The 15,948-nt window shown below is 46.8% G+C and overlaps 1 protein-coding gene across 3 annotated transcripts in view; it reads right to left on the bottom strand.

Annotated features, from left to right (window-relative positions):
• Nucleotides 1-14,514, bottom strand: part of LOC123629085 (protein Shroom2-like) — a 173,939-nt gene extending 159,425 nt beyond the window's left edge. For 2 of the 3 annotated variants that reach the window (XM_045539033.1, XM_045539032.1), the window contains exon 1: nt 14,350-14,514. In XM_045539033.1, the coding sequence (XP_045394989.1) occupies nt 14,350-14,514 (165 nt within the window). The remainder of the gene's footprint in view (nt 1-14,349) is intronic. The other variant, XM_045539035.1, reaches the window with a different exon arrangement.
• Nucleotides 14,515-15,948: the final 1,434 nt, after the last annotated feature.

Below are 15,948 nucleotides of genomic sequence, written 5' to 3'. Positions count from 1 at the left end.
CACGTAAGAAAAACAGTGCTCCAAACAGCACTGTATACACCACGGTCACAATTACCAAATGAAGTCAAAGGGAGAGGACAACAGCAGCTTGAACTCTACACAGCATGCAGCAACAGGCCCATGAGGACACGCAGGGCACAGCAACTCCTGTAACCAGGTTTACTTTTGCTTATCCACGGTACGTATCCTCTCTCATCTTCCCTAGACTTTGTTCAGTCGGATTAACCATGTGTACTTACCTTTCCTTGTATAATCAAAATAATGTCTGTAGATGTTTAAATGCCTAGATTCATTAACAAGATTGGTTAGCTGTTCTTACATCCAACACACACACACGTCAAATGACATGTATCGTGAACCCACGCTGTTGAAACTTTTTTCCTTGGCTGCGGAATTTTTTAGCATTCTGCCGAAAGCCAGGTATGCCTGTGGAGCGTCCTGCACACATGAACATCACCTGCTGTGTGTCACTGTCAAAGAAAAAAGGCTAAAACCCTGATTTCTGTGTACTGAGGTGGTCTGTGGTGGCGGCCCTGCTAACAGCGGGCTATGTGTGATGTAACGATTAATGATTTATGCACACTTAGTAAAGCCAGACCCTCATTCACTGGTACCGCATCAAAATCACCTTCCCAGGAGGGCAGGAGAAGCTCCCAAATGCCTGTGCTTTCTCCCCGACAGGAGGCCTGCAGCAGGAGCGGCGGGCAAGCAGTGGGCACCCTGCTCTGGAGGCCTGGGAGCAGGCGCCACAGAAACACTGCTGCAGCCTGCCTCACGCCCACCCTCTGGCACCCGAGCAGGTGCCAACCCCCATGGGACCACGGCTTACCCCAAAGCAAAGCTGGTGTGTGCATTTGTATCGTAGAAGAAAATCTTGCAATATCTTTTGACCCTATGTTTTTAAAAATGTTTAAGAAGGCTTGGTAAGGCTTCGGTGGTTACTCAGTAAGACAAGCTGAGCATCTCATTTAGCAAGGAGGCAAAGAGGAGAAAGAGCTCTGATTATCACCCAGGTGCAAATCTCAGATCCCGACTCGCCACATGTGATCTGCAGGCCTGGGGCAGGTCCCCTTCAGCCCAAGTCACTCTGTCTCCGAGGGTCCTTATAAAAATAAAAGTAATGAGATGAAGGGCCTACCGGCACACAAACCAGTATAAGCCCTCGACACGTCTGCAGTCTTTTGTCCCTTCCCAAGGTTACATGTTAACTGTGTTTAAAGGAGTTTAATGCTTGAGGACCTACTACGTGCCAGGCAGTAAGCCTGCGATGCCGAGAAGGAACGAGAGTCAGTCTCCACTGTCAGGGACCTCCCAGTCAACCGGCTCGAGGACGCTGCGAGACCAGTGATCAGAGAGGCACTGAGGGCACTATGGGAAAACCGCGCCTGGCCGGGAAGGGAGGCTCAGAGGCCACTTTGCCTGGGTGGTGCAATTTGAGCAAAGCCATCAACAAAGCCATGAATGTCTCAGAAAGAATCTGTGCAGAGCCTGAAATAACAGGATGCTGGGAGACCAGCAAATTGTTCTCTCCAGCAGCACCTGGCAAACTTCACCATATGAATGAGTCACTTTGTTAAAATATGGGTTCTGATTCAGCAGGTACAGGGTAGGGTGTGAGATTCTGCATTTCTAACAAGCTCCCAGGTGATGCTGATGTTGCTGCCCCAAGGACCACACTTTGCCTACCAAGATTCTAAAAAGCAGAGCTGTCCAACAGAAATATGAGAGCCACACAGGTAACTTTAAATCGTTTACGAGACACATTTTAAAAAGTAAAAAGAAACATACAGTTAGTTTTAATAATATATCTTTTTTAACCCAATGTAGTGAAAATATTATAATTCCAACATGTAATCAATATAAAGAAATTATTGAGGTATTTTACATCCTTTTTGTTTCAAAGTCTAAAATCCAGTGTGTATTTTAACGTACGGCACAGTTCAATTTGGACTAGCCACACTTCAAGTGCTCAACAGTCACATATGACAAGTGGCCACCATATCGGACAATGTGGAACTAAAGGATCAAGGTGGTTGACAGCAGAAGATGAGGCTGGGAAAAAAGCAGGTGTTAAAACATAAAGAACCTTTTATACCCAGCTGAAGTGTTATATGAGTGAACAGCAGATGAGGGTAGAAAAGAGGCAGAAGCTAAACCATAAAAGGTCTTCTATACCTAGCTAAGGGGTTACATGAGGGGTGACTGGGCCCCGTCCAGCAAGAGCATGAGAAGCAGAGGACTGTTTGGCACATCCACTGTTGGAGGTCTGGAAGAGTGTGCCATACGCACGCTCAGAGGCAGTATGCAAGTTAGACACTGCTGGGATTGCCAGGAATAATGAGGGCAGTGACACTGGGAATGGGGAAAAACCGACATGCATAAGACATTAGGCTCGAAATCAACTGGGTGTGGCAGGTTAATGGGAGGGAAGCATCGAGGATGACTTCTAGATTTGGGGATAAACCTATGGTCGAGATCAGAAGTTCAGAATTAGAGAAGGTAAAGGAAGAAGGTAAAGGAAGATGAACGATTTCAGTTTGGATGGTGCTGAGTTTGAAGGGCCTCAGCAATCCCCAAGAGCCCTTCCAGGGTTCAGAAGAGAAGTGGAGGCCGCACATGTAGATTTGAGAGTTGTCTACAGACACACATTATTTCAAGGAAGCACACGAGACCACCTAGATGAGACAGGAGAGATAAAGGGATCTTTGAGAAAAACCAATATCCTAGCAGAGGGCAAAGGAAAACAGCCAATAGAAGCCACTCCAAAAACAGAAAGGAAGGGAAACAAAGAGTTTTCATGTCAATTAAACACCTTTTTCAGAACAGCAATCACAGCATGGTTAAATGGAGAATTAAACTCTCTGTAAAAGCAAAGCAAGTTCCTGACTCAAGCTACAAGGAGCATCCTTAGGAACCAGCAGAGAATGCAAAACTTACCTTTGTGTTAAAATCTCCCAACTATGCTGAGTGGTATGAGGTTTGAATTACTTTTCCCCAAAACACCAGCCACTAAAAATGGGAGGGGGGGGCATAAATAGCCCCCCCAAACCCTAATGGCATCAGCTGTGTAAGATCTCTGTTGGTTAAATCAGCACAAAACAAGTATGATTCCAGCAGCAGCAGGTCTATCCTTTTAAGTACAGGTGTTTTCTTTCCAAACTTTAATTAAAGATTCAGGGCATCTAAACATAATGAAAATGTTAAGAAAAGTTGCACATACAAAAAAACACACAGTTGTTTTGATATTTAACCAACACAGTACTAGTTTTTACAGAAGTTAGGGGATTTTCTATATGCTTGCCTAGAAAAGCTAAATTATAAAACTCAATATAATCCATAATAACAAAACATGCTATTTCTTAAAATTTCAAGTGGCATACACAAAACTTTCTTTTAATCTGATTCCAAAGATTGCTGACAATGGAATTCTAAAGAGAATTATCTTGAAGCAATTAATACTTACGTCTGCTTGGTTCAAAGCAAAGAATTCCAGAGAAAAAGGGTGAAAAAAATCAATATAGCTGTACTTCCATAAATAAGACTACTATATACATAGGGCTACTGACCAATCTTTTCCTTTATTTTCAGGTTTTTCATTTTAATGTTTGTGCAACAAGAAAAAACAATACCGCTGTACTTACAACTTTACAAGCACATGTACAATCAGCACAGACTAGTATCACCGCCTTTACAAATTTACAAACATATGCACAATTAACAGACAGATGCAGAATTTAATCGGCTTCAGAATCTGCAAGCCATAGGCAAAGAATCACCTTTGCCTCTTTTGCAAGTCCAGGGAGGGCTTTCAGCTCCAAGGATCTGGGCACTGGTCTCCTTGAAGCCACACCTTCCCAAGGTTTGCTAACTCCTCTCTGCAGGGGGCCGGTACCTGACCAGCCAGAGCCCTCCTCCCCGTCCACGGCAGTCTCCTCCCCCCACCTTCCTCCCAAGCCAGTTTCACTTGGCTTTCGTCTTTATCTCCCTTCTCACTGCTGGTGTCACTCATGTGTCTGTGTGCTATTCCCCAGGGCCAGGGGGAAAGTCTGCCATACAGGCTAATTAATTAATCTGATAAAGGCAGCTCTGTTAATGATGCCTTAATGTGTAGCCCTCCCAGGCAACATGGGCACTTTAACCAAGGCAGTTAAGGCAAAAGACAACACAACCAGGAGGAAGGTCCAATCCCTGAAACCATGCCAACAGCTGGCCCCCCGCCCCCCACCTCTGCTTCTGGCCAGCCCCACCTGAGGCCTACACACTGGGCATTCTCCCAGTCTCCCCACCTCTCCAGCACTCCCAGGCAATCATCTGCAGGGAGGGGCAGGCAAAGTAAGACGGGGAAAATTAAATTACCAGCTGAGAGAAAAGGCTAAGTAAGATGGAAAGAAGCTGATGGTCGTGGGAAGCCTCATTTTATATAGTAAGTGTGCTGGGAATAAGCTATGTGCTAATTGGACACCCAGGGCACTTTCCTGCCACAAAGTAAATAAATAATCACTACCTCCTGTATGGGTGTGAATGAAACACTGCATATTCCATCGCTTACAGCTGGGTGTATTTGTTAAAAGGAAAACAACTATTTCTTTCAGGATCTCAGTTGTTAGAAAATAGTCTGTTATAATAAGTAATCCAACTCACGCCTGTAATCCTAGCTCTCTGGGAGGCCGAGGCGGGTGGATTGCTCGAGGTCGGGAGTTCGAGACCAGCCTGAGCAAGACCCCGTCTCTACTAAAAATAGAAAGAAATTATCTGGACAACTAAAAATATATAGAGAGAAAAAATCAGCCAGGCATGGTGGCGCATGCCTGTAGTCCCAGCTACTCAGGAGGCTGAGGCAGAAGGATTGCTTAAGCCCAGGAGTTTGAGGTTGCTGTGAGCTAGGCTGATGCCACAGCACTCACTCTAGCCCGGGCAACAAAGCAAGACTCTGTCTCAAAAAAAAAAGTAATCCAAGAAGCGTACACTGGCACCACAGGCCTATTTCTTGCTCATGTAATGGTACTGCTGACAGAGTGGCCATGGCACAGCAGCCACCTCCTAACTGGTTCAGGGACTCATGCTGATGAGCTCTGCCCTGGGGCCAACCTCATTCTAGCTGGGGAAAAGTATGGTGGGGCTGTAAAATGGCAGACATCACTTCTGCCTGCTCTCCACTGGCTAGAACTGTCACATGGCCACACCCAGCAGCAAGGGAGACTGGGAAATGTAGTCCAACCCTATGTCAGAGAGGAGGAGGAGATATGGACTCAGCCACCCCTGTGGGTCCAACTCTAGACCCAGAAAGACTTTCTACTGTCAAAGAGTGAAGGAGTGAAGAAATGGAGTCTTACTGCAGGTACAGTTAACCTTCATCTTTTTCCCACTATTTTCACTTCCCCAAAGCACTTTTTAAAAACGCTATTCTTCTGAGTATCATATTCACCTGAAAGAGCTACTGCATTAACGTTATAAAAAGAAGAAAAGCTACTTCAAAAAATTAAATTTTTTGGTGCAGAAAAGAATCATTTCCAGTGGGCTATATATAGCCCAGGCAATGCATTGGTGCTGGGCATTAGCAGTATCTTTTAATTAAATGCTTTCCTGCAAATCTCATACTAAACAATCAAAATCAGTAACAAAATTTCTTGGAGAGACATTAAACCTCTGCCATACAAAGTCCAGCTTAAAGTTTTTCCATAGTAAATTGGTTCCATACATTTTTTTTTTTTTTTTTTTGAGACAGAGTCTCACTCTGTCGTTCAGGCTAGAGTGAGTGCCGTGGCGTCAGCTTAACTCACAGCAACCTCAGACTCCTGGGCTTAAGCGATCCTCCTGCCTCAGCCTCCCGAGTAGCTGGGACTACAGGCATGCACCACCATGCCCGGCTAATTTTTTTCTATATATATTTTTAGTTGTCCAGATAATTTCTTTCTATTTTTAGTAGAGACGGGGTCTCGCTCAGGCTGGTCTCAAACTCCTGACCTCGAGTGATCCACCCGCCTCGGCCTCCCAGAGGGCTAGGATTACAGGCGTGAGCCACCGCGCCCGGCCTACACTATTTTTAATAGTTTTCCACATTCTTAGTGAATCAGGATTAAGTAGGCAATGGGGATGGGAGAAGAAATTTAAATTTACTAGAGCTAGCTTTACACATTGCCTCATTTAATTCCCATGATACTACAATAAAATAGGAATGACTGGCTTGACAGACTGTAGATTAAGAATTAGAAAAAGTGAAGAACTGAGCGCAAGATCCAGCTCCAAGCACTGACATTTCTTCCCAGTGGTGACCCTCCCTGCAAACTGGAACCACGATAGCCAGAGTAGGGAGCAGAGATGACCAACCTCACCCAGCGGAGCAAAGCAGGGATTCCCTCAACTGGCAGACTTCCCATCATTTTTCAATCTGCTCTACACCAGAAATGTATTAAGTAGAGAAAAGTTACTATCAAACAAGGACATGGCCGGCCTAAAAAGAAACAATCTGAAGCGGTGGCCTTAGAGGAATCCCCAGGGAAGCAGCCATGTCAGATCACTCACCCACATGCACAGAGCCAGGTCACTATATAGTGATAAAGGGGTTGATTCAGCAAGAGGATATAGCACACGCACAAAGCCTTCAAAAGGTATTTACGTAACCCACTCTTCGATCCCAGCAGATGGCCAAGGAGCACTAGACATTTGAAGACCTTTAATAGGAAAGAAAGAAGCCAAAACAAACAATAAAAGCAGAGCTCTGAAAGAGAAACTGTGCAGAAAGAGAACAGTTTTAGAAACTAGCTTAATATCATTAGAGATATGAGAGAAGAACCATAAAGCAAGATCAGTGTGGTATGCAAAAGGAATATATCAGAAACAAACAAAAACTTTGGAATTTGAAAAACATGAGGGCATAAATTTAAAACTTGATGGAAGGATTGGAAGAGGAGGCTGAATAAAATCTCCCAAGAACAAAAATACAAAGAAATGAAAAATGAGAGAGATGGTATGCTGTTGCACACCTGTAATCCCAACTACTCATGAGGCTGACAGAGGATCTCTTGAGCCCAGGAGTTGAGGCTGCAGTGTGCTATGATCAAACCTGTGAATAGCCACTGCACTCCAGCCTGGGCAACACAGTGAGACCCTGTCTCAAAAAAAGAAAGCAAAGAGAGAGAGAGAGAGAAAGAGAAAGAAATGAGAGAGAAAAAATCAGAGCCACCCCAAAATATCAAGACACAGAAAGGTCTGATCTCCCTCCAGCAATACTGTGCCCCAGCAGAGAAAGGACACCACCTTCAAAGACCACCTCAGTCTCCAACTGAGACTGCACCCAAGTAACCAATTCATTGTTGAGATAGAAACCATGACATTTTCTGACACAGAAGGTCTCCAAAGATGACCCCCTGTGTATTTAAGTATATTAAAAGCTGTTTCATCATTGGGGAGGAATTGAGGGATGAACCAATGATAAGTGCATAGAAAATTAAGCAAAGAAACAAAACTATTCTTAACCCCAGTGACTGCAAAGACTTGTTCAGGAACAATAATCACAGTATGTACCCCCTCAGGTGTAGCAGTGATAGCATTTGCAATTGAAATAATGTAAACAATGAATATTCACTGCCCTTCTCAGAAGGGGAAATGTTGTTCCCCTCCCCAGAGGACATCTGGCAATGTCTGGAGATAGGTCTGGCTGTCACACTGGGGGAGGGGGTGAAACTGACATCAGTGGGAAGAGATGGCCCCACAACAAAGAATTAGGTGACCCACAATGTCAGTAATGCCAAGGGTAAAAAACCCTCTTCTAGCCAAAATTATGATGTGATTTCATTAGGAGTGTGGGGGCCAAGAAATGTGCCTGAGTGACCAGGGGGAGGCGGGTGGGCAGTGAGTGTGGAGGTAAGGCGACATCCTAATCTCCTATGGCAGGAAGAACAAGCCAACAAACAAAAGTAGGAACACTACACAAAGTAAACCACAGTTCAAGGATATGGGTGGAAATGCCAGAAGAAGCGCTAGGAAGTTTCAACAGTCTTTTCTAGGGAGGAGAAATGACAGAGTGGAGAGCTATTACTATATAACAACCTCTGAAGAACTACTTGATAATTCATACCATGCAAGAGCCACTTTGATAAAATAAAAACAAACGCATAAAAGATACACTAACGCTTTGCCCCTTTCCTTCTATAAGTAAAAGTGTTGCCTTTTCAAGGGCACAGATCTACCCCGCCTGGGTTCCTGTTGACCTTCACAATTTCCCTTTGATCTGAAAGTCTTAAAGTCACCTTTTTGCCAAAAGGAAGATAATCCCAACCCTTCCCACCCAATCCAGAAAACAGCTTTTCCTCCTCCTCCATTCAACAAATGCAGCCCTAGCTGCCTGCAACTTGATACCCTGGAGATCAAAAAAAAAAAAAGCTCAGGGTCACCTCATCCAGAAAAAAATGTTACCTTTGCAGTTCAGATTCTAGTTTTGAAGTTCATCCAAATAAGGTTGGTCCAATTTTTTTTTTAATGATACGCTATTGTCCTTCTACTAAGGCATGCTCCCCCAAAGAGAAGCCTGAACATTCACACCCAGAGTCAGAACAGGCTCACTCTACTACAGGACAATGCAAATATTGCATCAAACAAGGTAAAGGAAAACAATTCTCCCCTGTATTGGAGCCTGGTAATGTTTTTAAAACGCCTAAAAGAGCAACATGCCACCCAGAGCTCTTTCAGAATCCTTCATGTGGGTTAAAGTTTACAGCTTGCACATGTAGGAAGAGCCGTGGCTTGCAGAAACCTGTAGAATTTCTCCTCAAAGTGTTGCCCCATTCCTGACTACAGTGTTTGAAAGTAAAAGAAGACCTGAATAAAAAGTCTATTCAGCCTTTACACCCCAAAATTATCCTGGAGAAAGTTTCCACTGTGCCCGGTGTGCAACAAGAAAAGTTCCACAAAGTCCCAGCGTTCCTCTCCTGCCCCTAAGAACTTGGCCACAGATCCAGGTTTATTTGCATGCTGACACAAAACAATTCTGGCAAGCGGACAACTCCAAAAGGCTTTCCAAAGAGAAAAACCAGCCCTTCCTGAGGAGCCTAGTTTCTTTGGCCATGAAGTATAAAGATGGGTCAAGAAACTCCAGCTCATTATGCCAAGGTGAAAACTACCATTTGTTATGAGCCTTTCATTATCAGACTATTCTACATTTAGCTCTTGGGCACACTTCTTTTTTTTTTTTTTTTTTTTTGCAAAAGATAAATGTTAGGACATGTTAAGAAACACTCATAACTGAGCTACGAAGACCGAATTCATTGTGGTACAGGAGTGTGATACACAGCTTATGTTTATAGCACTTCATAATCTTTGATGCCTCTGGATTTATAGGTGTGAGTCAAACTACTGTCTAAAAGAGGAAGAATACTCCAGGAGTTGAACCCAAAGCCTCCAGCTACCAGACCTTGGAACAGGACTTCAGGCACTTGGCCCAACTCCCCACCCTCAAGCCGAAAACATCTCTGGAGGAACAAGGATTAGAATTCAGCAGGGCCAAGTTAATTCGCAGGCTGGGAAAAGGTAATAAAGATATATTTGGAAGCCAGTTGGCAAGGCAGGTCTACCAACTGAAAGGGTCTTTCAGCACAGGAAAGAAAACTTGCCTCTTGTTTTTTAACCATAGTATTATTAATAATTCTTAAATGCAAATGAGTCTTTAGAATTACACTCATCCTAATGATTCGTGAAAACACTGTAGGTGTCATCAGAAAGTGACCAGGATTTTACAACTCGAAGGAGTCACTGTGGCCACAGCACCCAGGGCTGGCAGAGGCAGGGGGCCCCTGAGCTCTCACCCACCCCCCAGTTCTCAGACACCTGGGAAGGTAGCAGCATTCTCTGTGCAGACACTGACTGAGCACCGTGTTTAAACACAGACATGGACCAACATCCACGAAGTTTATATCCACCTCTTCCTGATGCACTGCTGAACTCAAGGGATCCCTCTTTTTTCAAAAACATTACTGATATTTAACAAAGAACTTGACTGGCTCTTGGGGGCAAATATATAAGGACATAAGTTACAACTTACCCTGACCAGGGTTGTCACTGTGCCCTCCCAACCCCAAGTCACCAATGACCATGACTTGGCACAATGGGCACATCTGATGGAGCCACCTTTTCAAACCACTCAGGAAGGTGCAATAGGTGCACACACACCCCCTCCCATCACCAACCTCTGGTCTTTGCCCTGAGCTCTCTGCTACCACTGACTCCAGCTAAAGCTTTACATAGGACATCTGCGACCTGGCCATGTAGCCCCCAAAATGTGCCCTGATTCCACCTTTGGCATTCACACTAGAAAGAACGTCTCCAGGCTCTGTCTCGTATCTAACGAAATGCTCTAATACTCTGAAGCCACCCAGGAACGGCGAGTCATGTGTGGGACCCCCAAGCATCCCAGGTCACAGCAATCCTGACCCCCTACAGGATGGCTCTGTTCCCCAAAGGCAACCTTGGGGCTAGGCCTGGCTCAAATTAATGTCTCCTTTGGAGCTTCTGGCTAAGGCTTCTGGCATTCTTTGTGTGTGTGTGTGTGTGTTGGGGGGGCGAGGTGTAAAACATGGTGTAGCGGGGAGCTGGGGCTTCATTCCCTCCCTCCCTTAACAGACATTCCTGAGGCTGCAGGGGGCCTGCTGACACCCAGCTGGTGGATTTAATGCTTCCTAATGAATCCCCCAAACAGCTTTGTGGCATTCCAGCCACTCCAGTGACATTCTAGAAATCAGCTCCCTCCCCAACCCCCCACAGAAGTTTTCCACAGGTTGAACTGATGGCGGTGGAGGCGTGCAAAAACCGTCAGGATCCCCTATATCCACCATATCGACTCACCCAGGTCCTGAGAGGTCCCACATCAACCACCACGCAGCCTGGGAAACACGGTCAGTTTCCTACAACATGGACATGATTCCTGCGCCCTTTCTAACAGCAGCGAGGAAAAATGGCTTTGTATTTTTTCACTAACTACAGCAAAGTTTCAAGCTACAAATCAGCAGAAATGTACTGAGTAGGTAGGAATCCTGTTGCCATCCTTCAGCGGAGATCTCACCGGGCTTCATGCATGCACCTCGAATTCCAAGAATGCTAGTCCCCTGAAGTTAGCCGTCTCTTTAACTTCAAACTGGACCCAGGAAAAAGTTAGTCCTGACCCAACAGCCACTTTGAACACCCATAAAGCACAGCATTGGGAGTTCCTACTTCAATTTCCTTTCTCCAGCTACAAAAATGCAGATGAAGCAAGTATTTGTTTGAGTTTTGCTATGTAAATAAAGCCTACTCTCAGGGCCAAAGCTCGGGAAGAAAACAGGCCTCCAAGCAAACACTGGCAATGCCAGGGGCCTGCAAACACACATCACCCTAAAGGCCAGTGTCTTCAAAAAGAATTAAATATGACCTCTAAAAGCAAAAATCTTTAAGAGCAAAGGGGATACACAGTTAACCTAACAAAAGCGATGCCCAACCAGAGTGATTCTGCCCACAGAGAACATCTGGCAATGTCTGGAGACGTTCTTTGGTCGTCGTCACACCTGGACAGAGGTGCCAGTGGCACCAAGTAGGCAGAGGCCAGGGAAGCGCTGAACACCCCACAAAGCACAGCACAGCCCCCACAACAAAGAATGGTTCAGCCCAGAATGTCAACAGTGCCAAGGCTGACAAACCCTCACCCAACAGATGTGCCAAAGTTATCCAATGTGGCACATAAGAGATCGTGGACCCAAGCAGATGGCAATGACGGGGAGTGGGAATGGACATTTGGGACCAGGATCTGATTCTCAGTGCCCCTTCCAGGACCAGACAGGCTTGTGACCTCAGGGCACACCATTTAACCTCCCTGGGCCATAGCCGGTTCATCTATAAAATGAGCTAATAAAATCTCTCTATCTGAAGATCGGGACTGAACCAGACTTGTTCTTGACACCCCTCGCAGCTGTAAGAGGAGCACTCCTGTGAGGCTTTCTAATGACACTCTCGGTGTCACAAAGAGAATGTGCCCTCGTCCTCTTCCACTGGCTCAAACCACCCCCAAATCAGAATCTGCTAAACAGAAAGTGAGTTGTAATATGTAACTATTAGAAGGCTTTTTAAGTGTAAAAAAACCTATTAGAAGAATTACCATGTAATGAGCCTGTGACTTTTCAGTAGCTACTGGAAGAGAAAGATTCAAAGCTTCCATTGATCCAAATGCTGGTGATGGGATAATTTTCCCTAGTCTATTTGCACTCTTTAAGTGGTTATAAATAGACACGTTTTCCTTCGTCTTTTTCTAATAATGTGACAATTACCACCTGTCAGATTGTAGGTAAGCACCCCCAATGATCTTAATCCAGGAGAAAAGACAGGTGTGTGAAATACTGCTCATGCCACGCAGTAAGACATGGTTAAGGGCATGTGTGAGTGCATGTGTGCACATACACATATGTATGCTTGGAAATTTACTACAAAAGTCCAAAGTTGTTCTGAATCCCCTCCATCCTAAGCAGCAAAACCACAATTTTCCAGTCATATTGGAGCATATATAAAAATTAAGCATCAGTGTAAGGGAGGGATTTATCAGTATCTCAGATAGGAATTAAAAGCATCTTTATTTCTGCAAAATCCCGAGGCACAATCTGGAAAGGCTACTACATACACTGCTCCTAGCGTAGCCACAAAAACTTCCCCAAAACACCTTAGCAACTGCCCTGAGCACAAACCAAAGGGCGGAATCCAAATCAGGAGCAAACGGCCCAGCTGCTCTGAAAGGCCCTGGCTGTGTCCGCTGGGGGTTACAACCTACCCGCTTCCATTTCTGGAATTCCAGGCTTTCAGACAGGGGCAACAAGGAGGCCACTAAGAATACACCAGAGTTTTTAGAACTTGGGGTACCTGGAGAAAGGAGGAGGGGCTCTGGGGTCCCTCCTTCCAGCTTCCGGTGAGACAACAAGGCCAAAAAGCAAGACTTCACCTTAAATAATGTTTTACAGCTTCTTCCAGTTGCTATAAAGTTGAGTCTGAGGAAGAGGTGTGGAATCATGTGTGTATCTTTTTATTTTTTTAAGAAATCCATGAAACGGTGACAATCTGAGTGATTTACTGGAAATCTTATTATCTGTTACCATTAGAAATGGCCCCTAAAATCTTTATTAAAAAGGCAGACGCTAATATGTTTTAAGAAATATGCAGAAGAGTGCCCTGGCTGGGCAAGATGTACACACTTTATGACTGCCCACTGTCTTTTCAAAGAATCCAGTTAGATAAAGGACTGCACATCGGTTAAATTCATAATAATACAATTTGTTTCTCAAGTTCAACATAAACTTAGCGCACAGCTAAACAGGCCTCAGGTTTTGTAAATATAAAACGAGAGAAAATGCAGAATAGAAAAGTTTGCTGTGTCATGTGCTATTTGAACAAAGCCTTCCCACTTCCCAAATTGATTAGCAGTGGGGAGGGCTGGTCACTTAATTTCTTCCTGCTGTGGCGAGGCAGAAACGCAGAGAAAACCAGTAAGTCACCTTCAAACGCTTCTAGTTGCCAAGACTTTTTACATTTTAGAGGGAACTTTGTCCCTAGGAATGGCCCGACTCAACCCTTCCCAAAGAAACTGATCACTAGACACTTCTAACCAGAAGAAAACAGCGTGATTGGATCGCTGTTTCTGTTTGTGTTTACAGATTTATACAAGTTCGGCTGGTAAGTTTCAAGACGAATTTTGAGACAACTACAGAATTCAATGTTCTAAAGCAAACCCCACACATACACACACACGCCCCCCATTCCTGATGAGACACACCAAGAATTTCTTACTATTGGAATTCCAATCCAACTTTTTTAAAGTACGCTTTACGGTTCCTGTAAATTTCTGCAAGTATCAGCGCGCGGTGTATCCAGGTCTGGAAGCCGAAAGTCAGTAAATATTGATGGGCTGATGGGAATCGAGAGCTGGGCTGGCAGCAGCTGCTGGTCTGGGTTTCGCAGTGATAAGGGATGCAAGTCCAAGGGGTGCAGAACCAGGGGGGCACCCAGGAGGGCAAACATAGGTAGGGACGGCTCCATTCACCCCCTAGCTCGTGGAAATATGCCCGCCCTTAACCTCTGGGCAGCCCCGCAGGTGCAGGCCGCCGCCGGCGAGCCCGGGAGTGACAGAGGACCCTGCCAGGCCCCTTGCCGGAGGGGGAGGGGAAGGGGACCCGGAACAAGAGCCATTTAAACTCTGTTAGGCTCTGGGAGCCGCCGCAAGGCGGCCGGGGTGACGCCAGGACCACACACCTACGCGTGTCCCGGCGACCAGGTCCCCGCAGGTGACCCCGGCAGACGCGCGCCGCCCCCTCTGGCGCCCCAGCCCCGGCCCCGCGGCCGCCTTACCTTGGTGATGACCAGGGGCTCGCCGTGCTCGCGTCCGCCCTTCAGGGTGAAGCCCCACGGGGCGCCGCCGCTCAGCTGCACCTCCACCAGGCGCCCGCCGTCGGCCGCCCGCGCCTCGGCCTCGGCCGGACGCTCGGGCCGCGCGCGGGGCTCGGCGCCCTCCATGGCGGGGGCGCGGGGTGGCGCGGCCGCTCAGCCGCCCGGGCCCGCACCCATGCACCGCGGGGAGCCCCGGCCGTCCGAAGGCGAGGGCAGCTCGAGGCGCTCGCGCCGCCGCCGCCGGCTCCTGGCGAACTTGCGCTGCAACTTGGGAGGAAAGTGCCGGCCCGGGCCGAGGAGGGAGCCGGGAGCGCCAGCGGCGCGGCGCGGGGGGCGGGGCCGGCGGGGCGGGGAGAGGCGGGGAGGGGCGGCCGGGGGCGGGGCCGGCGCGCCCGGGAGCTCGCTCCGCTCGGACCCGGGAGCCGGGAGCGCGCGCTCGGGGGCTCCAGCCCGTGGCCCCGAGGCCGTGGGGCGGGGTCAGGCGCGCGCTCGGAGGCCTGCGCGGGCCGCCTGGGCTGGAGGGGCGGGGAGGCGCGCGCTCCGGGGCTGCAGCCCTTCGTCCGGAGGGGGGAGCAGACGGGGAGGGGCGCTTTTCACTTTCCGTAAAACCCTGGTTTAAAAGAATACCCGCTTTGGTAGGTATCGGAATTCTTTGCAAAAAAAAGTTTTTTTCATTGCTGTTTATGTGTGTAGCTACATGAACACCTGTTTCCTCAAAGCGGCTCCATCCAGGCACTTGTAGGAGGTGATGACGGCGGGAGAAGGCTACAAGGACAAGCCGGAAAAGCACTGGACCCAGACAGCCAGGGGTCCCTCTGTCTTTGGGCTCTGCCGCAGTCAAGCTGGGAAGGGGAAATCTCAACTCTGGTCTCAGTTTCCTCAGGTGTCAAATGAGAGATTTTTATTCTGTGGGTGATCACTTTGTATCTCATCCAGGTAATGGAATTAGGAGTCCAGGCTCCACTGGGCACCTGTCCTGGCACTGGGGCACATGGTTCCTGCCCCATGAATTAACTTGCAAACTACAGTTGTCGGAGTGCCTCCAGTTAGAAGAATGAGGCCTTTTTTTTAAAATTCAAAAGAGACTTAAGGAGTGTTCCTCTCAGAATCAATCTCAAGTGTATCATGACTGTGGTGGTCACAGACGTTTTTGCAGATTGATTAAATTGCGCAGAACTAGATACGCAAATGAGTGCACATGAAACGGGAAATCTGAACAAACTTGGTGGATTGTATCAATGTTAATATCCAGGTTGTGATACTGTGCTGTAGTTATAAGGTGTTGCCATTGGACAAGGCCGGTGAATGGTGAATAGTGCACGAGACCTCCCTGTATTATTTATTACAACTGCATGTGAATCCACAGTTAACTCAAAAAGTTTAAGAAGTGGATGGATAATGGTAAACCAAAAGATAAACGACCATATAAATGTTCTGAATGTGCTCACTAGAGTTTGCAGAAGTCTCCTTGTCCCAAAACCAGCCCTCTCCACACCACCAAAGCTGGTATAGACTTAAGTCTGATCTCCTATCGGGGCTGAAATTCAGACCATTAGATTC

This window comes from Lemur catta, chromosome Y (genome assembly GCF_020740605.2).
Source record: "Lemur catta isolate mLemCat1 chromosome Y, mLemCat1.pri, whole genome shotgun sequence".
In the NCBI taxonomy this organism is placed as follows: domain Eukaryota; kingdom Metazoa; phylum Chordata; class Mammalia; order Primates; family Lemuridae; genus Lemur; species Lemur catta.
Note: the sequence above shows the minus strand (reverse complement) of the source record. Positions and strands in the feature narration are given on the sequence as shown.